Here is a 26,028-nt window from a genome sequence, read left to right on the forward strand (position 1 = left end):
TATATCACACTTAATTATCAGGATTGCACTTTTATTTGTTTAGTGTAAATTAGTTAGCTTGGTTCTTAGTTATTCACATTTCTTTATATCATTATCATTTCTACAGTGCGCACATGGCTATGTCATCCTCACGTGATGGCCAGCACGCCTTGATTTTGGTCGGGGTGTGTCAGTTTGGTATCAGAGCCTAGGTTTGGCAGTCTTGCATATCTTATGAATATTCTAATTATTTTGGTGTCTTCTGTCAGAACTATGCCGCCTCGTAGAGAGCCACGTTCCTCGGCCGAGTCTAGTTTCCCCGATATTGCTCAATGAGGGGAAGCTATAGCCAATGTTATTCAGTCTTTGCTTCACCCTCCCCAGAAGACTCATTTAAAGACTATGTCTAATCTGAAATTGGATAAAGTTCATGGGTAATGAAGGACATAAGGGAATTGAGCAGTGGCTTAATCATCTTGAAAAAACTCTCGATGCAGAGACAGGGAAATCTCCCTAAGGATAAGTGGGCTGAGACGACTACCTGGTTTTTAGGTCAGGAGTCTGCATCTTGGTGGAGACAAGAGTCTCATCTGTTATCACTAGAGGAAGCTGCTAATTGGGAAGTTTTTAAATGGTTATTTCAAAAGAGATTCATTTCTCAAGAGCATATAGATCGCAAGAAGCAAGAATTCACGCACCTGAAACAAGGAAAGATGACAGCTAATGAGTATTATAGGAGGTTTATTGATTTGTCTCGCTATCACCCGGAGATTGTTGCTGATCCGGTGGAGATGCTCCGTCGTTTTAGGTTGGGTACTCAAAATAAGTGGTGTTCTATGGCGACCACAACTCCCTGTGCTACTTACCAGGAGTTTTATGAGATTTTGCTTCGAATTGAAGATTCAAAGAACATGCCCAGTGATAGCGAGGAGGAAGAAGAAAAAGATGGTAACCATAAGAAAAATGATAAAGGTAAGAGTCAAACGTCTCAGGGACCTCGTCAGACTCAAAGGTTTAAGAGAAGTGGTGCCAATTCCAATTCTTCTAGCGGGGTTTTGAGTTCCACCGGGCAGAGAAGGGGTGGTAGATTTTATGGAGGTTCTCGTTTTCTGAGACAAAGGGATTCTGGTAGCATAAGTGATAGGAGCATATTTAGGCGACTTACTTAGCTTGTTTTCGTGCATTTATATTGTTAATTCATAGTTGTTTTAGTAGTTTAAGCCATTTTCGTGTGTTTTTAGGTTCATATGGCTAAGGAAGCAAAAAGATGCATTTTGGAGCATTTTGGAGCAAAATTGGACTTGGAATGGATAGCTTATGTTTGGAGCAAAAGGAATGGATGAAATTTAAGGATTCCTAATCCATTGCAGCCACATGCACCCATAATCATTCACACCTTGCAGCCACATGCATTCACTCTTCATAAATCAGCCACATGTACATTCAATCATTCACACCAAAACCTTGCACATGCAATCCCTTTAATTAATTCAACCTAGCTGTCATTGCACATGCATTCACTCTTTAACCCACATGCATTTCCACCCACATGCACTCCCATTCTTTAATCCATTCAGCCACAAGACATTATCATTGCACCACATTCAGCCATTCCACATGCTATTTCAGCCACATGCACTCATAATCATTCAACCAACTTTGCACATGCATTCATCATCATAACCTAGCTGTCATGTTCCCTCTTTTTCACCTATAAATAAGCATCCATTGCAGCCACAATTCATACACTCTTCCATATTCGAAAACACCACAGAAATTGGTCCCTTGGGGCCGTGCCCATCACACCATAATTCCATCCATTCCATCCATATTTCAGCCATCAATCCATTGCATCCATAATCTCCAAAACTCACCTTAGACCTTGTACTACAACAACGAGGAAGAGAAGAGTGCCTAAACGTTCATACAATTCAAGTTTGAGTTGTTGGAATGTTTAGGTGTTTCTTTGATTTCAATGTTTAAATTCAATTCTCTTTGTTTTGTACGTATGAGGAATGGAAGATAAGAGTACCTAAACGTTCATACAATTCAAGTTTGAGTTGTTGGAATGTTTAGGTGTTTCTTTGATTTCAAAGTTATGAGGAACTAAACCCCCCTTGGCTAGGGGGGGATTCGAAATATATGTTTATGCTTGCATTTTGATTTGATTACTTCTAATTGCGTTTCATAAGTTGTGGATTCAATTTGTTTAACCGTTTGATTGATAACTTATTTATGTATGTTTATTGAGAATGCGCGCTTAATTTTCATGCATGAATATGACGCTAGAATATAAGTGAGTTTCACCTAATCGTTACGAACTTATATTCACAAGTAGTGGAGGTTGCTTATAAACAATCGCGTTAAACGAATTCTTGGCATAAGTTTCATGCGTATTCCATAGTAACGAATGCCTCGTCAACACTTATAATTTTCATAGAACGTAATGATTCTTGCTTGTATCTCTATTATGCAATCATGTAGGGGACTTGTGGGGAATGTTTTGGGTTGTCGTATGCAATCATCCAATTCAATAACGTTAGGAAGATTTGAAGGTTAATTAGTGCATCACGGTTAACTTGGGGTGTTGAGAATTAATGGTTTATTGAAATGCATTTGGAAATCATTTTATTATGCAAGTGTAATATGTATGGAGATGAACCCCTTAGCTATTCTATCATCCATTCATTCCATTTCATCAATTTCATATTTACATTCTGTTTTAATTGCAATTTGTTCATTTAATTTAATTTCGTATAAACCTAAATCCCCCTTTACTTTAATGTCAAATTAGTTAGAAATCAATTTAGTTTGTGTTTTTAAGAGTCTTGAGTCAAGTTACAACTTAATTTCGTCCAAATTTGTGTTTATACTCAAAACTGCCCAGAAAGTGGTTTTTAGGCAGATTTGAGTGTGTTTGTGCTGTTTTGAGTCTTTTAGTTTGTTTGAGTGTTTTAAAGTTTAGTTTTGCATTCTTTGAGTCTAGTTTAGTGTTTTATATTGTGTTTTTACGTTTTTGAGTCAAATCCAAGTGATTAACAATCCCTCCTAATCCCCGGTCCAGAACGATCCCTACTTATACTTATACTACAATTGACAAAAAGAGGGTTTAATTTGTGTGCGTATAATTCTCGCATCAATAGGTGCTCCCTTATGCTGCAGATGTAATAATAGACATTTTGGGGAGTGTAAGCGAGGCAGCAACGAATGCTATACTTGTGGTCAAATGGGGCATAGGGCTACTCATTGTCCACAGAATTAGTAGAAGCCCCAGTTGCCTTCCTTATCACAGCCAGTTCTGATCCAGCAGGTTTCAGGACTTAGTAGTTATGCCTAGACTGGTCGTGGGGGCATTTATCATTATCAGGGTGATGTAGCTCCTTATTCCACACGGCAGTATTAGTATCCACATAATGCATATTATAAGAGTGGTTACACTTAGTATCCTAGAGGTTATACATCATGTCCTCCCTATTCAGCTGGTGGGTCTCAATGGTATCCTAGATGACAGTCCAAGCACATGGAGGTTGCTTCTAGTACTGCAAGACCATCGAGACAACCTAGTCAGCCAGGTCAGGGGCGTAGTGTGCAGGGACGTGGTAATTGGGCTAGCAGGGGTTAAGAAGGATGACCACAGGCTTAGGGGACGTATTCACCACATTACACTGCAGGATGCTCAAAATAATCCTGATTTGATCATGGGTACGTTGAATATTCTTGGCCATTATGCTAGAGTATTAATTGATTGTGGTGCTACGCATTCTGTTATTATTGATGTGATATCTAATAGCACTTAAATTAAACCCTCTTATTGACAATTGTAGTAAAGATGTAAGTAGGGATCGTTCTAGGCCGGGGATTATGAGGGATTGCCAATCTACTCTAAACTGACTTAAAAATACAAATCTAAACTTAAAAACATAAAATTAGGCTCGAAAATAGTTAACTAGACTCAAAGAACTCAAAACAAACTAAAAGGACTCAAAACAACACAAAACAAGAAAATTGACTCAAAACAGAAACTAAAGAACGATTTGGACGAATTCTAACTTTAACTTGACTCAAAACACTTAAAAACACAAATTGGACAGATTCTAACTAATTTGACACAACAAAGTAAAGGGGATTATGTTTTTGACAAATTTGAAGTAAAAACAAATAACTTAAAGACTTAAACAAGTTTGACACGAAATTGGGTGAATGGATGGGTGATAGGCTAGCTAGAAGGATGGGTGATAGGCTAGCTAGAGGGTCCTTCTCCACACATGACACACTTTCATACAAATTGATTTCCAGTTGCTTTTTCAATAAACCATGAACCTCAACACCCCAGATTAACTGTGAACATCACTAATTAACCCTCAGATTTTCCTTAAGTTGGATGGGATACGCATCGGCAACCAAATTATTCTTCAATAGTTCCTACATGAACAACAAAATAAAGATACAATCAAAGATCATTAAGCTTTGTGAAAATCATAAGCATTGGCAAGACATTCATAACTATGAACAGCATGATACTCCTGCCAGGAATTTACTTAACACGATTGTGACTAGCAACCTCCACTACTTATGAATATAAGTTCATAACGATTACGTGAAACTCCCTTATATTCTAGCATCAAATTCATGCATGCAAATTAAGTGTGCACCCTCAATCAACATACAAGAATAAGTTATCACTCAAGCAGTTAAGTAAATTGCATTCACGATTTATGAAATCACAACTGGAGGTAATCAATTCATATTGCAAATATATTCATGGCTTTGAATTCTCCTCTAGCCAAAACAAGTTTAGCTCCCCATGTTTGCAATTAAACAAAGAAAACTTAAATTAAACATTGAAAACAAAAGATTGAAGAAACGCTCCAACAATCCAATAACCTTGAATGGCAGGCATGTCTCCAACGGGTCTTTTCTCCTTCTTCTTTGCTGTGGCACAAGGTGGTTATGGTGTGAAATTGGGTTGTGAAGGATGGATGGTTGAATGGTGAATGGTTGAATGATGAGGAAATTGTTTTTGTGCGGCAGATTCTATATATTTTAGGGAAAGGATCATGGCTTTAATTAAATGTTTTAGGAAAGATTTGGACCCCAAATCCTGAAGGAAAAAGGGTAATTAAAGTCAGAATCCAAGAGAGAAAAGGGAATAAGGGTGCAGCAAGGCATAAGAAATAGGAAAGGTGGTGCCTTGCATGGCAAGGGAAAGGGAAAGGGAGAATTGGTGCGGCAAGGACTAGGAAAAGGATTAGGCATTCTAGAACATATATTTAAGTGTCCCAATATATTTAGGAATCCCTTTGGCAGCTGGAACATAAGTAGGAAAAGATTAGGATTGACTAAGTCAAAATAAGGAAATTTGACTCATGTTTCCTTCTTTGTTGCTGATTCCTTGTCTTCCATGTCTTGAATTAATTTCTTCAACTCTTTAGCATATTCCTAGCCCTTCTTGAACTTCAATTTCGTCCATCCACCTAACTCCACGCATATGTTATCCATTCCAAGCCCAAAACTGCTCCAAATTGCACTTTCTTGCCACTTTAGCCAATTGGACCTATAAACACACGAAAATAGCTTAAAATACTAAAATAATTAGGAACTAACAACATAAATGCAAGAAAACAAGCTAACTAACCCACATAAATATGCTCCTATTGATTTCCCCCACACTTAGCTTTTGCTAGTCCTCGAGCAAAGCAAAACAAACAAAACAAACAAAACACAATCTAGACCTTCCAACATTTGCCTAAGGGATTTCCAATGAACATGACATGTTATATCTGCCCAAAGTATTCAGGTGGACCCTCAAAAGGTAGCAGCTGTTGAGAATTGGGAGCGACCACAAACCATCATGGAAGTACGGAGTTTCCTTGGTCTAGCAGGTTATTATAAATGGTTTGTTAAAGAATTTTCTATTATTGCATTACCACTAACGAGGTTGACAAGAAAAGATGTTCGATTTGAGTGGGACGATAATTGTGAGCAGAGTTTCCAGCAGTTGAAGTATTGTCTCACTTATGCACTTGTTTTGGCGCTCCCAGATGATAGTGGTAATTTTGAGATTTACAGTGATGTTTCCTTGAATGGTCTGGGTTGTGTGTTGATGCAGCATGGTAGGATGATTGCTTATACTTCGCGACAGTTGAAGCCTCATGAGATGAATTATCTTACTCATGATCTTAAATTAGCAGCCATTATCTTTGCCTTGAAGATTTGGAGACATAATCTTTTTGGTGAAAAATGTAAGATTTTAACAGATCATAAAAGTCTTCAGTATCTTTTCACTTAAAGGGATCTTAATCTTCGACAACGAAGATGGATTAAATTGCTCAGTGATTATGATTGCACGATTGAGTATCACCCTGGTTGTACAAATGTGGTGGCAAACGCACTTAGTAGGAAGTCCCAAGGCTAAATTAATGCTTTATATGCTTGTTGTATCCCTCTTTTTGTAGATTTGAGATCCACTGGAGTGAAGTTAGGGGTGGAAGATCGGGAAGAAGCTTTGCTTGCTAGTTTCCAGGTTAGACCATTTTTAATTGATCGTGTGCTCGAGGCTCAGATGAATGATGAAGAAACCCAGGAGTTAATTCAGGCTTTATCACGGGGGAAAAAGAAAGATCTTAGAGTTCGGGAGTCTGATGGTATGCTTATGCAAGAGAGACGAATGTACGTGCCGAATAATGCTGAATTAAAGAAAGAAATTCTTGATAACGTGCATATATCGGCATATGCAATGCATCCTGGAGGTACTAAAATGTATCATACCATTCGACCATTTTATTACTAGTCTGGCATAAAAAGAGAAATTGCTGAATATGTGAGTCGTTGTGTAATTTGCCAGCAGGTCAAGGCTGAGAGGAAAAAGCCATTTGGATTGATGCAGCCACTTCCCGTTCCACAGTGGAAATGGGAAAATATTACCATGGATTTCGTGTATAAACTTCCTCGTACAAAAAATGGTTATAATGGTATTTGGGTGATTGTGGATCGGCTTACTAAATTAGCGCACTTTATTCCAGCAAGGGAGAAATATTCTTTAAGTTGAGTAGCTGAGTTATTCATATCAAAGATTGTTAAATACCACGGGGTTCTAGTTAGTATTATTTCTGATGGGGATCCTAGGTTCACTTCTAATTCTGGGTGGCATTTCAGGAGGCTGTAGGTTCGAGGTTACTTTATAGTAGGACATATCATCCTCAGACAGACGGGCAATTTGAGAGGACTATTCAGACGTTGAAGGATATGTTAAGATATTCTGTATTACAGTTTGGCGACTCCTAGCATCATTGGTTAGATTTGATGGAGTTTGTCTACAATAACAGCTACCATTCGAGCATTGGTATGTTATTTTTTGAGGCACTTTATGGTAAGTCTTGTCGTACGCCATTGTGCTGGTCGGAGGTTGATGAAAGAGTATTGGTGGGCCCTGAGATTGTAGATGAGACTACTCATAATATTCAGGTAATTAAGTCTAACCTGAAAGCGGCCCAGGATCAACAAAAGAGTCTAGCAGAAGCATGCCACTGACCAGGTGTATAAAGTTAGTGATTGGGTATTTTTGAAGCTATCACCATGGAAGGGTGTAGTACGGTTCGGGAAAAAAGGTAAGCTAGGTCGTAGGTACATCGGACCGTATCAAATCACCGAGCAAGTCGGTGAAGTTGCTTATAGGCTTGGGTTGCCTCCAAAGTTATCTAAAGTGCACGATGTTTTTCATGTTTCCTTGCTTCGTCATTATGTCTGAGATCTATCACATGTGATATCTCCTCAACCATTGGAAATTAATCCAGATTTGACTTATGACGATGAGCTAGTGACGATTTCGGATTAGAAAGACAAGGTTTTGAAGAATAAGATCGTGCACTTAGTGAAAGTTTTGTGGAGAAATCACTCGGTGGAGGAAGCTACCTGGGAGATAGAGAATCGTATAAAGGATTTGTATCGACGCTTGTTTTATGATTATTAGTGGATTGTTATGTTATAGTACGAAATTTCGGGGATCAAATTTTCTTAAGGGGGTAGGTTGTAACAACCCGTCCCGAATTATAATATATTTTGTCCTCGATAGCGTGGAAATGACTTTTATGCCCTTGAATGTTGAGTGTGTTGTGTAAATGAGCTAAGGGTTTGGGACCAATTCTTCTTCTTCCTAAATATTTGGACCCAATTAAAAGTTAAGATTTTTGTTTGTTTTGTTTGGTTGCTAACCTGGACCACACACACGCACCCGTTGACTATTTTTCTCTCTTTCCCTCTCAAAATTTTCTTCCATTTCTGTACAACTGCATGTACAACCTCTCAACTAACTTCATCACTCATGGATTGAAGTTGTGGAAGTCGTTTTCATGCTCCTTATGAGCTCAGGAGTTGAGCTATAGTTTTGATTGGACGTGAGGACTTGTATAACTCGAGTTATCCGATCTCCGATGTAGGGTGAAAACTTCTCCGACGTGATCACGAAGGTTTCAAGTAGTTTTGAGACTTAAGAAGATTCTATTCTTGCTTTTCTAGCATTTTGGATCAATTTTAGAATAGTTTTGACATAGGAACACTTGGGTTTATCGAGTTGCAGGGTTTGTTCGGTTTTCACAAATTTTTCAGGCGAGATTCCATTGGTTTTAGGTCCAAAAAGTGGTAAAGATGTGTTCCTTTCGTCCTAAGTTTCATTTTGGTACAAATTTCATGAATTTTGGTTGAGAAATGGATGAGATATTAAGGTTTAAAATTTTCCCAGAATTTGGCGATAGCAGCGGTAGCCGACGCCAGAATATGGCGAACCATTGGAAAAGAAAGAGAATATTCCGTCAATTTTGACGGAATATGTTAACGGCGTCAGGTAAAATTAACAGTGTATGCTGTTATTCAACAGAATATTCCCAGACGCCGTTAGGGATTCCGTCCAGCGTGCCAGGCACCTGCCTGCGCGTGTGGCCGTGCCTTGGCCGGCGCGTGAGGGCCCGTGGGAACTTAGAAAATTATTCTAAAAATATGGTGATGTTCATAGGGTTGAGTAGGCCATGTTGGTTTGTTTAATCACCTCAATTGAGCAACTTATGAGAAGTTATTACCTAGTTTTGTATATGTGCTTAAAAATAACGTTAAAATTGTTGTTTCGCATATAGGTGAGACTTTTCCAGAGGACGAGCCCAGTCAAGCGAGACTCGGGGGCTACGACCCTTCCACATATCAATGAGTGGGCTTTTGGTTTTCAATATATATATATATATATATATATATATATATGCTTGGTATTTGTCCCAGAAACTCATTTAAATGGACTTATGTTTTGAAATGCCATGCCAAATATTTTATACTTAGAATATGCATTTAGTAGTTGCACATATTTATGTTTAATGCTGCAGAAGCTCAGGTAAGTGCCAGGTGAGTTTATAGATTGTGGATGTAAGTTGCATGATTATGTTGAGATGTATTATAGCTCATAAACCTGCACCCCAGTGTTAGTGCTCCCGCTCGTGGTTAGGGCACAGTCCACGTGATGTTCAACTCCAGCACTATACACTCACCTTGGATCCAAGTTAAGTGCACAATCCTGTCGTACAGACCACTATAAGTGGTTCCGACTCGTAGATGACCCGTGATCATTCGTACAATCTTCACGTGATAGTAGCACTTGAGCGTATTTATTTACACCCAGTCCTGTCGTACAGACCACTTTAGGTGGTTCTGACTCGTGTGCAGGGCATACTTGTTGAGCTATTTGTTGAGCCGTACAAGTCATATTACATGACTATAGCTAGATGGATGAGCTATAAATTCAGCCATACAGGTCATATTCAGTGATTTCGGCTGTCATACCATTTGCATTGATTTATATCATCTGGCTTACATATTTTATGCTGAGATATTTGAAATGGCATATTTGTGGATTTTGCTATTCCGAGCATAGTTTTGACATACGTATGTATTCTATTTTCTGGGAAATTATACAGGTTTTATAGTGAGGGTTTATTACCTTTGACAAGGGAAAGGGTTTTGAAAAACTTTGTTTTTACCCACTCACACTTTCTGTTTTGCGTCCCTCCAGGTTTTAGGTAGGAGTGCTTGTTGGTGGCTTATGAGGAATTGACGGCGGTTCTGGCAGATTATCACTAATGTAAGACCACCTCTGGTATTGTATAATTAATACATGTCCTGCTGGACTGCACTTAGGCTATCTATGTTCTAATTATAGTGTATCACACTTAAATATCGGGATTGCACTTTTATTTGCCTAGTGTAAATTAGTTAGCTTGGTTCTTAGTTATTCACATTTCTTTATATCATTATCATTTCTGCAGTGCGGATATGGTTACGTCATCCTCATGTGACGGCCAGCATGCCTTGATTTTGGTCGGGGTGTGTCAGTTTGGTATCAGAGCCTAGGTTTGGCAGTCTTGCATATCTTGTGAATATTCTAATTATTTTGGTGTCTTCTGTCAGAACTATGCTGCCTTATAGAGAGCCACGTTCCTCGGCTGAGTCTAGTTTCCTCGATATTGCTCAATTAAGGGAAGCTATAGCTAATGATATTCAGTCTTCGCTTCGCTCTCCCCAGAGGACTCATTTAGAGACTATGTATAATCTGAAGATGGATAAGTTTATGGGTAATAAAGGATATGAGGGAGTTGAGCGGTGGCTCAATCATCTTGAGAAGACTTTCCGTTTGATGCAGAGATAGGGAAATCTCCCTGAGGATAAGTGGGTTAACACGACCACCTGGTTTTTAGGTCAGGAGCCTGCATCCTGGTGGTGACAGGAGTCTTATCAGTTATCACCAGAGGAAGCTGCTGATTGGGAAGTTTTTAAACGATTATTTCTGAAGAGATTCATTCCTCCAAAGCATATAGATCGCAAGAAGCAAGAATTCACGCACCTGAAATAGGGAAAGATGATAGCTAATAAGTACTATAGGAGCTTTACTGATTTATCTCGCTATTACCCGGAGATTGGTGCTGATCCGGTGGAGATGCTCCATCGTTTTACGTTAGGTACTCGAAAGAAGTGGCGTTCTATGGCGACCACGACTTCCTGTGCTACTTACCAGGAGTTTTATGAGATTCTGCTTCGAATTAAAGATTCAGAGAACATGCCCAGTGATAGCGAGGAGGAAGAAGAAAATGATGGTAACCAGAAGAAAAGTGATAAAGATAAGGGTCAATCGTCTCAGGGACCTCTTAAGACTTAAAGTTTTAAGAAAAGTGATGCTAATTCCAGTTCTTCTAGCGGGGGTTTGAGTTCCACCGGGCAAAGAAAGGGTGGTAAATTTTCTGGGGGTCCTCGTTTTCTGAGACTGAGGGATTTTGGTGGCACAGGTGCTCCCTTATGCCGCAGATGTAATAATAGACATTTTGGGGAGTGTAAGTGAGGCAGCAGTGGATGCTATACTTGTGGTCAGATGGGGTATAGGGCTATTCATTATCCACAGAATCAGCAGAAGCCCCAGCCGCCTTCCTTACCACCGCCAGTTCCGATCTAGCAGGTTGCAGGACCTAGTAGTTACGCCTAGATTGGTCGTGGGGGCGCTTATCATTATCAGGGCAATGTAGCATCCGCAGGATCCATATTATCAAAGTGGTTTCCCTTAGTATCTTGGAGGTTATACGTCGTATCCTCTCTATTCAGCTAGTGGGTCTCAATGGTATCCTAGATGACAGTCCCAGCACATGGAGGTTGCTTCTAATAGTGCAGGACCATCGAGACAGCCTAGTCAACCAAGTCATGGGCATAATGTGCAGGGATGTGGTAATCAGGCTAGTAGAGGTCGAGGAGGACGACATCATGCTTTTCAAAATCTTGAACTTTATAAGTCATGACCATCCTTCATCCTTTTCTTTTTTAGAATAACATAAAAATAAAAAAAAACTGTGTAAAAAATGATACTTATATAAAAAATAAAACTATAAATGATTAAAATAATTTTTTTATCAGAAAAGTTGATTTTCTAAAATTCTAATTAGAATGTTAACGTCCTTGACCAAAATATTGAACAGAAATTTGGGGCCAAAACAACCCCATAAATAAGCCACCTTATTTAAATATGTATGAAGCCACAGAGTATGTTGCTCGATTACCATATTGAGGAACAATCAAAAACTTCACAAATTTAGGTGTAAGATATGTTCATATAACATCCATAAATAAGGCACCTTATTTGAATATGTATGAAGCCACAAAGTATGCTGCTCGATTACCATATTGAGGGACAAATGTGAGAGTTCCTTCTTTCTTCTTAAGAGTCTTTCACACCATCTATGTGTGAGTGATTTCCCCACCGTCTAACATTGTTGTCGACGACCCTCGCTGTGGCGGGGGTCGGCAGAAAGCTTTTCATTTCACTGTCTGTTTCTTAGTTTTTCAATTTTTCTCCCCAGTTATTCCTGATTCAACCCAAATGTCTCTACCAAAGCCTGTCTTCCCCAACTACTTTCAATTTGATATGCAGTCTAATGTCAACGCAAATTCTTGTGATCTTTTGAGAGGGTGCATAGAGCTCCAGTGGATTCATCGGCTTAGGTGTTTACAACACCACCTCCTTCTCTTTGTCTGTCTTCGATGGCACTGTCGTTCGGGTGTTCCCTCGGACTTCTTCCACTTTTTGGCTGAGATCGGGGCGATCGGGACAGCTTTTGTGGTTGGGTTCTGTGGAGTTGCTCAATTGGATTTAGCATTGGCTGGCAGATTAGTTCTGGGTTGATCGGGAAAACTTTGAAGGCGGTGGATGCTGGGGTCAAGAGACATCTTTTGTTTTGTCTCTAGTGTTGGGCTTGTTGGGAGGTCCCTTTGTGTGACTGGTACTTTTTGTATGTGGGCCTCTCTTTGTAATCTAGTGTTTGAAATAAAATTGTCTCCTTTCTTAGGAAAGGTTTTCCCAAAAAAAATAATAATAATAAATTAAAAAAAAAAAATCACAAATTTAGGTTTAAGATATGTTCACATAACATCCACTAAGTGGGAAAGGCAAAGGAAGGAAGACAAGTGGAGAATGTCACTAGCATTCCTCATAATCATGTTTTCAAAAGAAATATTAAATGCTCTTCTTCATTAAACACAATACAATAGCGAAAGAGTATTAAAACATTAGATTGTATAATAATCAAGGTTTTAAAAGGCACGCGGCAGGCAAGGGTCTAGGATTTTTTTAATATTAATTATTATATAGTATTAGAACATATTGAAAACATGAAGAACAAACATATAATGAATATTCATCTAAGTATTCTACAAGTCTCTTACAATTTATCAAAAAAAAAAAAAAAAAAAGGCAAAATAAAAGTTATCAATTTTCTGTCTAAGTGAAAGTTGCGACCTATATGAATGCCTAGATGGGTCTAGACGGGCGCTAGGCAGGTCTAGGTGTTCATTGTTAATTCAAATTCCTAGGAATTAATCAAAAGCGAAGCCTAGACGGAGGTATTTTTAAAACTGTGGTAATAATTGAACATGATTGTCACTTCTAAATGACATATGTAATTACGGTGGACACATTTTTATGAATCTTGTATGCCAAATGACCAAAAGTTTCTACTAGTGGCCCATAATTTCACTATCCATATATATATATATATATATATATATATATATCACATGGCATAGATGCCCTAACCTTGGCCTTTATCCTCACAGTGAGATTTGTTTAAAACTGTCGAAGGGACGAGGAACCCAAATAACTTTACAACTCGTTTACTAATCTGTAATCAAAATAAGAAGCATTGAATTGAGGATGAATTGAATTCAGAGGGAATTAGAATGAGAAGGAGTCAGAATTGAATTCCTGTCAAAATTATTTACTATAATATCTTGGAATTGGAGTTGAAATGATATAAGTTGTTTACCAGTTTACCTGAATTGAAACGTAAATTAATATGATTACTAAAATACCCTTAATCTAAATAATAGAAAAATTCATAACTTTTTAATAGAACTTCACACAAACACACACACACACACACACAGATATATATATAGTTTTATTAAAATCTTAACAATTCCCATATGTTTTAATAAAACTTGAACCTTTATTTATTTATTTCTTAAAGAGTAAAAACCTAATTCAACAAGGAAAAGAAGTAAAAAACTCGGAAAAAAAAAAAAAAAAAAAAAAAAAAGGTTCGGGAACCTCTACGGTTCCATGACAACTCTCTCTACTCTCCCCGTCTGCATCCGTACATTGTTTTTGTGATCATCCTCAAGCGCCAACTCTTGCCCATCCTTACCTTGTCGGGTTCTATCGGCCTGAAGATCTCCTTTCGGTGGTAAATCATGAACTCGTTGCCTGCGACCATTCTCAGATTTCTCAACCATTTGCCAGCCGCTCGATGCTTTATGTTATGCTCTCTGCAAACACGTCTGCAATCGAAATTCTATCGGCAGTGGGTAAGTCGCAAAGTTTTTCTTTTATCTATAATCATCTGCATCTCTCTTTCCCCATCCGAATTTGGATCTGTGGTGTCCGGAGTTTGTTTGTAGAACTGTTGGGGTGGGTTGGTGATAGGTCATGCCAGTCTGGGAGGTGGTGTGGTGGTTTGCGTTGGTTAAGGATGGGGATGGGTGTGTGCTTTGGTGGTTGAATCGTGGGAGGCAGATGGGAGGGGCAGGGCAATTTCCGTAGAGAAGTTTGATTCCCGATGTTGGCTTTCTCCCTGAATTCAATTACCACTTTCAAGTCAATATTTGGATTCCGGGGATATTAGGAATCCAATTACTGATTTTGGGTGGAGCTCACTAATTTTTTCATTCCCAAAATTTGTTAAACGCCGGAATCACTTGGAGAGGAATTCAATTCCCTTTCTTCTACCTTCATTCATTTTTGGTAAACACGCCCTTAAAGGTGAAAAATACTTTTTTTGTTGTCTTTCCCTTCATATTCCACTTTAATTCTACTTGCTTATGCAACAATTTAGAAGGAATTCTGCTAAGTCATTGGCAGCCATAAAAACCAAGATACCGTTGAATAAGAGTCATCTTTCAACTCTACGAATACTTTTTACAGTCATGCTAAATATTATGAAATTATTCACTTTATCTTTAAAATATTAGAAAAATGAATGGCCTAACCGATCCACCCACAACTGTGGCTGGTTTGGTCAGTTCGACCTTAACCAGTCTAGCTAGTCAGCCATGGCTAGCCAATGTCTTACACTCGTCCAGGTTTCAAAAGGAGAAGAGAACGACAATGTTTACAAAAGAGGAGGGACATTATAGGGACACAGAAGTTTATCTTTATGATAGAAGTTGGTAACGTCCGAAAGATTTAGAGAGAAAAGTTTAAGAGCGTATTTGATAATCATTTTGTATTCAAGTTTTTTTTTTTTTTTTTTTTAATAAATCTAAATCTAATTTAGTGACCTATTTAAAAAATGTGGACCATTCATTTCTATCTTAAATCATATTTCTTTAATTTGAAATTTTTTGTAGTTTGGTTATGATATAGGTATATGTTACAGTTGGATTAAATCTAAAAAACAGCTTAAGTTTTTGGACTTAGATCTATCTCCGTTTTTTGTGTGTGTTAAGATTAGAGAGGAACAAAAAAGGAGCAAACGTGACTAGTTCCACATCGGAAAAAAAATCTAAAAAATATAAATAATCTTGAGCATCTCCCTCCTAATTGTCTCCCTACCCTTAATATTTTAGTTTAAAAGCGAGGGACTAAGCAACTGTTGGGGTCACCCTTTTGGATTAACATTGTGCATTATACATAGCTTCCTTCACTTCACTAAAAGATAGTGGACTTCTCGTTCATGTGCTTTAGTTATACCTCAAGCAGCTGTTAAAAACTATACTTTCAATAATTTGGCCGCATGTTTGCAAAATCGGTTTCTTTGGAACTTTTTATTTTTATCGAAAAAAAAACTTAGGTTGATAATTTAATTCACAACTTGCCACTTGGTCCATGAAGGAATAAGAAATCTGCCTATATATATATATATATATATATATATATATATATATATATATATTCAGCTCATCGCGAACATGATATTGAGCACTATCACCTTAGAATTATGCAACTTTAAATTTGTGTTTATTCCCAAAACATAATCAAAGCAATAGATTCTTTTTCCCTTGAACCTTGCAGGCATAATACGCATACATTAATTCCAAAATTCATTATTATCTCTTTTTATATATATGATCTTCATATTACATAATTTGATCGCGACACATGTAAAGCTACACATGCGTCAAGCTGCTGGTTGCTTGGTAGCTCGGTATGCCCACAGAGGGAACCTAATGTTTGCACCTAAGAGAACCCATGTATACTAACTTCAATTGAAAATTTGGAATGAATATCTTGAAGATTTAGCACTGAAGAGGATAGATTTCAGGAGTAGTACTATATTATATATAAAAATGGAATTTTCAGGAGTAGTACTATATTATATAAAAATATGGAATCAACATGGCATTGACGTCCTTTAATTAATTAATTAACTAGCAACAGATAGAGAGATGCTTAATCAGGATGCTTAACTTGGTCATAAAGCGGAACATAGAAATATATACATACATTTATATATAATTATACATAATAAATATACATATATATCTGCATGTCATAATAATGATTATTTTTTTCCCAAGTTATAACCCTCATCAAGTTGGGCATCTAAAATGTTTGGGAAATTTTATTTAAATCCATCTAACATCTTTCTACACCCAACTTAAATTTTAAATGTTATTTGTCTATTTTACCCTATTGCATAATTACTATTAAGTACAAATGAAAGTAATAATAAAAATCAAATTTATCAATAGACCTACATACTATAATTAAACCCTAGCATCATCTTTTGTTTATCCTACTTTCATTCTGACTAAAGCCCTAGTAGCTCTGATAGAGAAAAACAAGCTTTTGTATTGATGGATGGTGATTTTGAAGTTTTTAATCCTCCAACTAAAGTATGACTCGATTTATGGATATTTTGTTTGCTTGCTTCTTCTTTGGATTAAATTTCATACTTTTTATATTATATTATATTTTTTTTTTCTCTGCTATCTGTATTCACCCCAAAACATCAGTGCAAGGACTTTTGATTTGTACTACAAAGACATAAAACTGGATTCTTGGTGCAAATAAAGATTGCTCAATGTTAACCACGAACTAGCTGGTCTCATGTCTTGCACCTTTTTTATTCGAAATAGCTCCAATTTGTTTATTTGTTTATTAACATAGCAGTAAAACACCCAGCCCTATGTCACTTCAAAGTTTCTTAAAAAGTACATGAAAATGCTCAATTTGTACTACAAAGACATAAAACTGGATTCTTGGTTCAAATAAAGATTGCTCAATGCTAACCACGAACTAGCTGGTCGCATGTCTTGCACCCTTTTTATTCGAAATAGCTCCAATTTGTTTATTTGTTTATTAACATAGCAGCAAAACACCCAGCCCTATGTCACTTCAAAGTTTCTTAAAAAGTACATGAAAATGCTCGATTTAAAAAGGACTGAACTAGAGCTTGCATAACATTCTCTTCGAAAATTCAAGTCTATGGAATGATCTCTTGGATCCCAAGTCCATGGATGGGTTGTGGTAGAAAAAAAGCAACCACGGAAATGCTAGATAGTTCTATACGGCATAAGCAATTATAGAGGGGCAAATGACTCCTCTTTGAAAAGAAAAAAAAAATTCAATTAACGATGTTATTTTATAAAAGGAATGAGTGTAAAGATAATTTTACATTTTTAATTGGGTTTGAGAGGGTAGTTTAGATAATAAATTTGGGTTTAAAGATATATTAATTCTTTAATAAAAATAATATGGGTGAAGATAGTAAGTTGGGTGTAAAAAGATGTTAAATGGATTCAAATAAAATTTCCCAAAATGTTTCCTTACAAAAAAAGATGAACATTTTATTACCAATAAAAGCACCTAAGAACCCTAATTTTCAAGTTCAGAATGATAACATATAACCAAAAATGTGAATGAAAACTCAAAAAGAAAGGATGGAGCATCTAATAAGAGTAGTCGCAAAATGAGATATACAAAAACATAATCTCTTATCAAATAATAAGCCACAGCACTCCATTTGGGTGCTTTTTCCTTCTCAAGAAGTCTATCATTTGTGCAATTAGCTACCTAGGCTAAGCTAGTTGATTATACATCATTCTCCCATATCCTTTTCTTGCTGTGATCAAATGTACACGAGAGAATGGGGAGAGCAGTACAGGAAAGAATTCTTACTAAAATTGATCATAAACCACAATAATGATTCCAAAGACTCCCTTTTTGACCATCACAATATGACAAGAACTTGTATTTTAAACTAAATATTTCCTATTATTACATTCCTATACTGATTAAGAAGCGGGTTGAAAAGTTTCTGCACCAGTTTGAAAATCCAACTTCTAAGCATTACCATTTTTTTATTTATCAAATCATCTATCATCATATATATATATATATATATATGTGTGTGTGTGTTACTGTTAACCTATTATTTGATACATATAAAAAAAAGAAAAAGAAAATTTACCGTAGTGAAATTGCATTCATAATTCAATTGCAAAAAGCCAAAACAACTTCCTTAAGGTTCAACAATCACATTCACAAAGAGACTATATACAGATATATGCAGCAACCATCAAGCTCGGCTGAGCCGAATGCATCAAATAGAAAGTAATTTTAAATTACACCCTCAAATGGAATAAAATAGGCTTTGACTAAAAGAGGTACACATTTGAAATTTTGAATAAAGTGTTTTGATGAACAAAGCTTCGTAAATAAATTCGATCAATGTAGCACTACTGTTTGAAAGATATTAGAGAATAACCAACTTTGTAGAGGTAGAAGAGAAGATGTTGATAAAAAAAAATGAGTGATGATCGAAAGGACGATCATTTAGCTCTCCTATTGGTGGTCCAAGAAAAGAGTCCTTGCTGGTACATAGAAAATTCCATGTTCCAAACAACTTTACTGGTTAATTTTCTGGCAAATGATTGAACAGAAAATCATATAATAAGAAGTATGTGCACGAATGGTATATGTTTATTAAGTGGACCGACTTTATTCATAAACTATTGTCCAAATAGCAGACAAGAAACAGCCCTATGTCAGTTAAGGCTAGAATAAAATTCCGAAAATTCCGAACCAAACCAAAACAAATTTCAATCCTAAATCAAAATTTCTGAAATTTTCGGGTTGAAATTCAGAACCGATCCCGAAATTTTGGTATCGTGTACTTAAATCTTTCGGTAATCCCATACCGAACCGAAAATAAATAATATATATTATTATATATTTATATATATTATTATACATTTGAATTGTTGCTAACTACTAGTAGCAATATAATTGGTGTGGTCTAAGATAGCAACCATAGCTTTTATCACCACATTTGCCGGTACGAACCTCCGACAAATGTGTCTATTTCAACACGAAATCAAAAAATTGTATTGTTAGGTTTGTAACTTATTTTTTTTAACTTTTGGGTTTGTTACTTATTTTAATTTGATTGTATGTTAATTTAACTTGGTATGAACAATTGTTATTTCAATTTGTATGAGATTTGGAAATATCAAACTATCCTCAAATACCGAAAATTGGGAATACCAAAATTTTAATTTGGGATTGATTCGATTTGGGATTCAAGATCCCATTTTCAATTTGAAATTCTATACCCAACCACCCCTTATGTTGGTGGTGATGGAACTTTTGGTTCAAAAGAAGGCAAAAGAGAAAAGAAAAATAAGGCTTTTCTGTAACTTGGGAAATTGATGTGATTCTTAATATTTTAATCTAAAAGTTTGGCCGACAAGAAAAGAGGGGAAGTGTTGCGATTTTTAACTAAATGATTTTTTTTTTATTTTTATGGAGAACCCTTTTAATTCTAACAAACAATGGGGGCCAACGTGCAAAATCCAGTCCTATTTATAGCATAGCAGAGAAGTGGACTGGTCTCTTCCTGTGATGTTTGAAATCATCTTTCAAAAGTTTTAGACAGAGAGAGAGAGAAGTGTGAGAGAGACGAGAAATGGCTTTTGCTTGTCTCTTTGCTCGGTAACTCCCAAAAGGCTTTTAATAAAACCATCCCAAATTTGTCAGTACATATTGGCCGTTTCACGACCAAATTACGCAAAAAGCAAAGCAAAACGTAACTGCTTTTGCTTCTTCCTACTTCTAACTTTCCCGGTCAGTTTTCAACATTTTTCATTTTCTTTTGGGGTCTCCAATAATGTCCTCCTCCGATCTCTACGTCGTCAACGACTCCTTCTACCACCACTTCACCACCTTAGAAATGGCGGACCTGCAGTTCTTCTCCGAGCCATTCTCTCCCTTCTCGGACATTGACCTCCTCCAACTCCAAGCAATCTCCGACCAGCAAAGCCATCAAAACGCAACTGACCATAACTCTCCATCTCTCCTCTCTTCTTCTACCCCAAGTTACCAGCTCGAAACTCTAAGCCTTTACCAGCAAACCCAGTTGCACCAAACGGAACAAAATTGTCCAAATTTGCCAATTGGGTGGCCGAATTTATCTCTTTTTGATGCTCAGGAGGTTAAAACTGAAGAATTTTATCAAGCTCTTGAGCCTCATAGCTATGGCGGGGCGGAGAATGTCGCAAAGTTTATTCAGAGGAGCTACAGCAGCAACTGCTTTGATGGAAATAATAACAAGCCTGGTTTTTACTTCCAGCCGAGCTTTGATTCTCTCATGGAGTCCCCAAGTTTTCAGAACCAAGCTTTGAGCTTGAGCTCTCAGGAAAGCAGCTTTTTGCCTGGTCAAATGAGAAGGGTATCCAGCACTGGTGATTTGCAAGTCAGATTACTCACCAGAATTTTAATTAATTTGCTCTGCGTTTGTTTTGATTTAATCCATGTTTAATTAAAATCAAAACCCATGTCTTATTTTTTTTTTTTGTTTTCTCCAATTTTTTTGGTAGAATTTGCGAACAAATCGTGCTCCCAGAGAGCGCTCAGTGATGGAAATAGCAGCTGCAAACTTCAAAACGGGGAGGTACAGTGCAGAAGAGAGGAAAGAGAGAATCTCAAAGTACAGAGCCAAAAGGTCACAGAGAAACTTCAACAAAACAATTAAGGTAATTAAACATAATATTATTACATAAATCCACTAATTTTTGGGTGTTAAATTAGATTATTATTGTGTTTAAATCTTAATGCGGGTTGTTTGTTACTCTTCTCTATCTATATGAAAAGTATGCATGTCGAAAAACACTAGCAGACAAACGACTCCGCATACGTGGCAGATTTGCACGCAACGACGAGACCGGTGAGATTCTCAAAGCTGCATGTTCAAGTACCAGAGAAGAAGACGTAGATAAGCTCTGGGTAAAAATATTTTCTATTCACATTTCAGTATTTGTTAAATTTCCTCTGTTAAACTTGTACCAACAAGTTTGAACAGCCAAAGCTTTTTTTTTCCTTTAGCCATTAGACAACGGCATGGTACTATCTATGCTGTGAGACTGCGAATTCTGACGCATTTAGTTCAGATTTATAGTATTTAGCAATTTATCTGACAACGCAAGTCTAGCAATATAATATTATCTTGTGTATACTTGTTAAGCGATATTATGACAACGAGTTAAAAATTTGACCATATAAATTATTAAGGTAATTAATCACAAACTTACATAGTAACATAATATTGATCAATTACCTTAAAATATAATTTGCAAGACTATGAATCTGGACACAATGGTCATGTTACTCTTGCATGAATGTGTGATTTACGTTTATTGTTCACAGTTTGATAACTATAAGTCTAATAAGAAAATATTACTCTGTATATACAATTTCGTTACTTTTTTGTTTGTTTAATTATACAATTTCTGTTATTGCAATAACGTAGAGTTAATGAGGTTAATTTTGTGCAGGTTGAAGGGTTCAATGTAGAAAAGGAAGAGATGAATGCAACAGTAAGAGGAGGAGGAGGAGGAGGACAGTTTATGAGCAATTTTGGAGCTGCTCAGTTTCAGCACTATGGATTTTGAGTTTTGATAAGTTGAGCAAACAACAAAAGGTGGTTTTGGGGAGGGTGGTTGGGGGGGGTCTTTTCTAGAATATTTACGTTTAGACCACAACGTGACCAAAAAGTCTTTTTGTATAAAAGCAAAAGAAGAATCAAAGAGTTTCTTTTGCTCTTCTTTTTTCTATTTAGTGAAATAAAACACCTTTTGGTAAGCTTAATGTTGCAGTTGGGTTTTGGTAGGTGGTAGAATATTTAGGTTCGAATCATTGATAACTCCTCTGTATATGCGTGGTAATGCATAATATAATCTAATTTTTTATGTCACTGTCAATGTTATGGTTGTTTCAATTTCACTTGCATGCATATCTTCCTTGTAATTCTTATCATCAAAACAAAGTGGGTGTATATTGGGTTACTTTTAACTGCGCTTTTGGAACTTAATTTTTATCTTATTTTGTCCCTTGTAAGAAAACTCACCATTTTATTTTCTAAAATTCAAAATTTCTTTCACTCGAACTTGTGGACTCTTCTTCTTGAAACTTATAGATTATCTCCTAAAACATATATGTCACATGTGCAATAAATTTGATTATAAATCTCGTTTATGCGTTAATATTCAACAATTAGAAAATATTAAATTAAAAAAAAATTGAAGAGATGAAAAAAATAAAAAAGCATTGATTAGCCTAGTGCACCCAAATCGAAACCACATAAGAGATTAACAGATATAAGGTAATGTGGAGTAAATTTTGAGTTTTATAGAGACAATTTTCAAGTTTCAGGGCCAAAATGGGATCAAAATCGAGTTCTAGAGGGCAAAGTGTAGTGAACTTTGAGTTCTAAGGAGTAAAGTGACGACTTTTGAGTTAAAATCGAGTTTCAGAGGGCGTAGCTAAAAATAAACCGTGTATTTGTTCACTACTTTTAAGTGATGATGAGAATCACTATAGTGTTCATTATTGTCATATGAGTATGATTTAATTTTTTTCTTTTTTTCTACGGCAAAGATATCCAAATTTTAACTCATTCAACAATAATTAATATAGGGAGAATGCTAGCTGCCTTCCCCACTTGTTTTTCCCACTCAATCGATGCCATGTGGATTTATCTTACATCTAAATTTATGTATTAATTATGTTTGAAACTTTTTTAATCTCTTTCCACTAATGCCCTAAATTAATTCCACATGTCAGCCAAATTATTAAATTATCCACTAAAATTTGACAAATCTAATTAATTTAATTATGGATTAAGTACCTAAAAATTCTCAATCTTCTAATATCATTCCAAATTGGTCTCAATCTTTCTAAACAATCCAAATGAGTACCCAACTTATTGAAAATATCACATCTATTAAGCCTCCGTTAAATTTTCCGCTAAATTAACTAGGATTTACTTTGTCTAAAAAATAAGTAGAAGGTCATAGAGGCATGGCCTTTACCCACTAATGGTCACCGCCACCCCCATCAAGCCATCACCTCAAAACAAATGTACAACCACTAACTTCCCCCTATAACTCAAGCCGCCAACTTCGAGAAGAAGGTCATGAAGGTTGTTGAAATGGTATGAACTTCCATGATGTGGCCACATACCACCACCATCTTCACCACCCACAAAGAAGAACTGCAAGCTTCACGAGCCGCAAATCGACAAATGAGGAAATCGCATTAGTAGAAACAGGCTCCTTGAAAACTTATATGAATTCTTAACCCCTTCTTTGTAGGAGATTGCCCTCCTAATGTAAATCAATTGGGATCCATTTTCAATTCAATTCAATACCCTTTTGATCATAGGTTTCCATATTATATAATCTATGTTTGAATTTTAGATTCAAAGGCAACTAATATTAATGTTGACCATGAAAAATCCAGTTGACCAGTGGGTTTTGAATATAAAGGTTGTGTTAGGGTTTCAGTGGTGGTTGGTTGAGCTTGGAGGTGTTAGGGCTTGATTTTTTTTTCTAATCTTCATAGTTGTTTTCATTTTTAAGTTATTAATATTTATTATTAGTTTAGTGTCCAAGTAAGCTAAAAAGTGGGACTCATTGTTGCCACATGTACATTTGACAGAAAAATTATATGAGGGATAACAAATGTGACATTTTTAATAAGTTGGGTACTTATTTGGAATGTTTAAAAATATTAAGACCAATTTGGAATAACACTAAAAAATTATGAGGTTTTAGATATTTAATCCTTTAATTCTTGATATTATTTTTTTGTACAAATTTCTTTTTTTTTTTGGAATCTCATTTTTATTTTTGTTTATTTATTTTTTCCTTCAAACATTATATTATTCAACAAGAAACATTTTATTCAAACTTAAGACATACACAGGAAACTCATTCTTCTATCGAACTCGACCAACATATCTACTTATTTTTCAAAATCTTGAACTTTGTAAGTATGACCATCCCTTCATCCTTTTCTTTTTTAGAATAACAAGTTTATACTCTCAAAATCTCTACTTCCAAAAAGAAAAAAAAAAAAAAAAGTTTTTTTTAATTTTTTTAATTTTTATAATGAGAAATGTAGATTTATAAAATTCTAATCGGAATGTTAACGTCCTCCGCCAAAATTTTGAACAGAAATTCGGAGCCAATACAACCCCATAAACGAGCCACCTTGTTTAAATATGTATGAAGTCACATAGTGTGCTGCTCGATTACCATATCGAGGGACAAACAAAAACTACATAGATTTAGGTGTAAAATATGTCCACATAACATCCATTAAGTGGAAAAGGCAAGTGAGGAATGTAGTTAGCATTCCTCATAATCATGTTTTCAAAGAAATATCAAATGCACATCTTCATTAAACACAATACAATTGCGAAAGAGTATTAAAACAATAGACTGTATAATGACCAATGTTTCAAAAGGCGGTAGTTGAGTGGCAGGCAAGGGCCTAGTCCAGGCGCCTAGGGGACCTTTACTTTTTTTTTTTTTTTTTTTTTTCCTTTTTCTTTTAAGTTTTAATTAAATTTATTATATAACATATAAATAAATGTCTACTTATACTTAAAAATATACATAATTGCATTGGGATACAAAAGTTGCAAAAGAGAATGATATATACATTATAAAGTCTTAGAACATATTGAAAACATGGGGAACAAACATATAATGAGTGTTCATCTAAGTATTCAACAAGTCTTACAATTTATTTAAAAAAATAAAAGGAAAAATGAAAGTTATTTATTTTCTGTCTAAATGAGAGCTGTGACCTAGGTGGTTGCCTAGGCGGCTCTCAGTGGCCGCCTAAGCAGGTCTAAGCGTTATTTCTTAATTCAAATTCCTAAGAATCAATCAAGGTAGAGTCTAGGCGGTGCTAGGCGGAGATTTTTTGAAATGTGGTAATAGTTGAACATGGTTGTCATATTTTGTTGTCTTTCCCTTGATATTCCAATTTAATTCTACTTGCTTATCCAACAAAATGCTCTTACTTTAGAAGGAGTTCTACTAATTCATTCGCAGCCATAAAAGCAAAATTTTGTGATCTTCGCTGGAATATGACATTACAAATTTACACACGCCAAGATACCGTTGAATAGGAGTGATCTTTCAACTCTACGAATACTCTTTATAGTCATTCTAAATATTATGAAATTTTTCACTTTATTTTTAAATATTAGAAAAAAGGGTCCCGACTATGAATGGCCTAACCGATCGACCCACAACTGTGGCTGGTTTGGTCAGTTCGACCTTAACCAGTCTAGCTAGTCAGCCATGGTTAGCCAATGTCTTACACTCGTCCAAGTTTCAAAAGGAGAAAAGAACAATAATGTTTACAAAAGAGGAGGAGGGACATTGGAGGGGAACAAATGTTTATCCTTATGTTAAAATAGGTAAGCTCTAAAAAAATTTGAGAGAAAAGTTTAAGAGTGTATTTGATAATCATTTCGTATTTAATTTTTTTAATTCAATTTCATGACCTTTTTTTTTTTTTTTAAGTGAACTATTCATTTCTATCTTAAATCATATTTCTTTAATTTGAAATTTTTTGTAGTTTGGTTATGATATAGGTATGTTACAGTTGGATTAAATCTAAAAAACAGCTTAGGTTTTTGGACCTAGATCTAACTGGGTTTTTGTGTGTGTTAAGATTAGAGA

General features: G+C 36.0%; 1 protein-coding gene and 1 pseudogene across 1 annotated transcript; both read left to right on the forward strand.

The window, feature by feature from the left end:
• Nucleotides 1-10,339: 10,339 nt before the first annotated feature.
• Nucleotides 10,340-11,167, forward strand: LOC148691231 (uncharacterized; annotated as a pseudogene).
• Nucleotides 11,168-19,928: 8,761 nt separating this feature from the next.
• On the forward strand, nucleotides 19,929-22,203 carry LOC137712237 (uncharacterized). The gene is made up of 4 exons (XM_088684786.1): nucleotides 19,929-20,744; nucleotides 20,869-21,024; nucleotides 21,143-21,274; nucleotides 21,823-22,203. Exons 1-4 carry the CDS (start codon nucleotides 20,160-20,162, stop codon nucleotides 21,937-21,939), a joined length of 990 nt encoding a protein of 329 aa, XP_088540912.1. The 5' UTR covers nucleotides 19,929-20,159; the 3' UTR covers nucleotides 21,940-22,203.
• Nucleotides 22,204-26,028: the final 3,825 nt, after the last annotated feature.

The sequence above is a fragment of the Pyrus communis genome, chromosome 14 (assembly GCF_041283825.1).
Source record: "Pyrus communis isolate YQ-2024b chromosome 14, ASM4128382v1, whole genome shotgun sequence".
NCBI lineage: Eukaryota > Viridiplantae > Streptophyta > Magnoliopsida > Rosales > Rosaceae > Pyrus > Pyrus communis.

What these genes read in the sequence shown, in the direction of transcription:
- LOC137712237 (XM_088684786.1), top strand. Translation starts at nt 20,160, where the DNA reads ATGTCCTCCTCCGATCTCTACGTCGTCAACGACTCCTTCTACCACCAC. An exon ending in CCAGCACTGGTGATTTGCAA is followed by an intron (nt 20,745 to 20,868) that starts GTCAGATTACTC and finishes TTTTTTTGGTAG; the next exon opens with AATTTGCGAACAAATCGTGC. An exon ending in AAGACGTAGATAAGCTCTGG is followed by an intron (nt 21,275 to 21,822) that starts GTAAAAATATTT and finishes AATTTTGTGCAG; the next exon opens with GTTGAAGGGTTCAATGTAGA.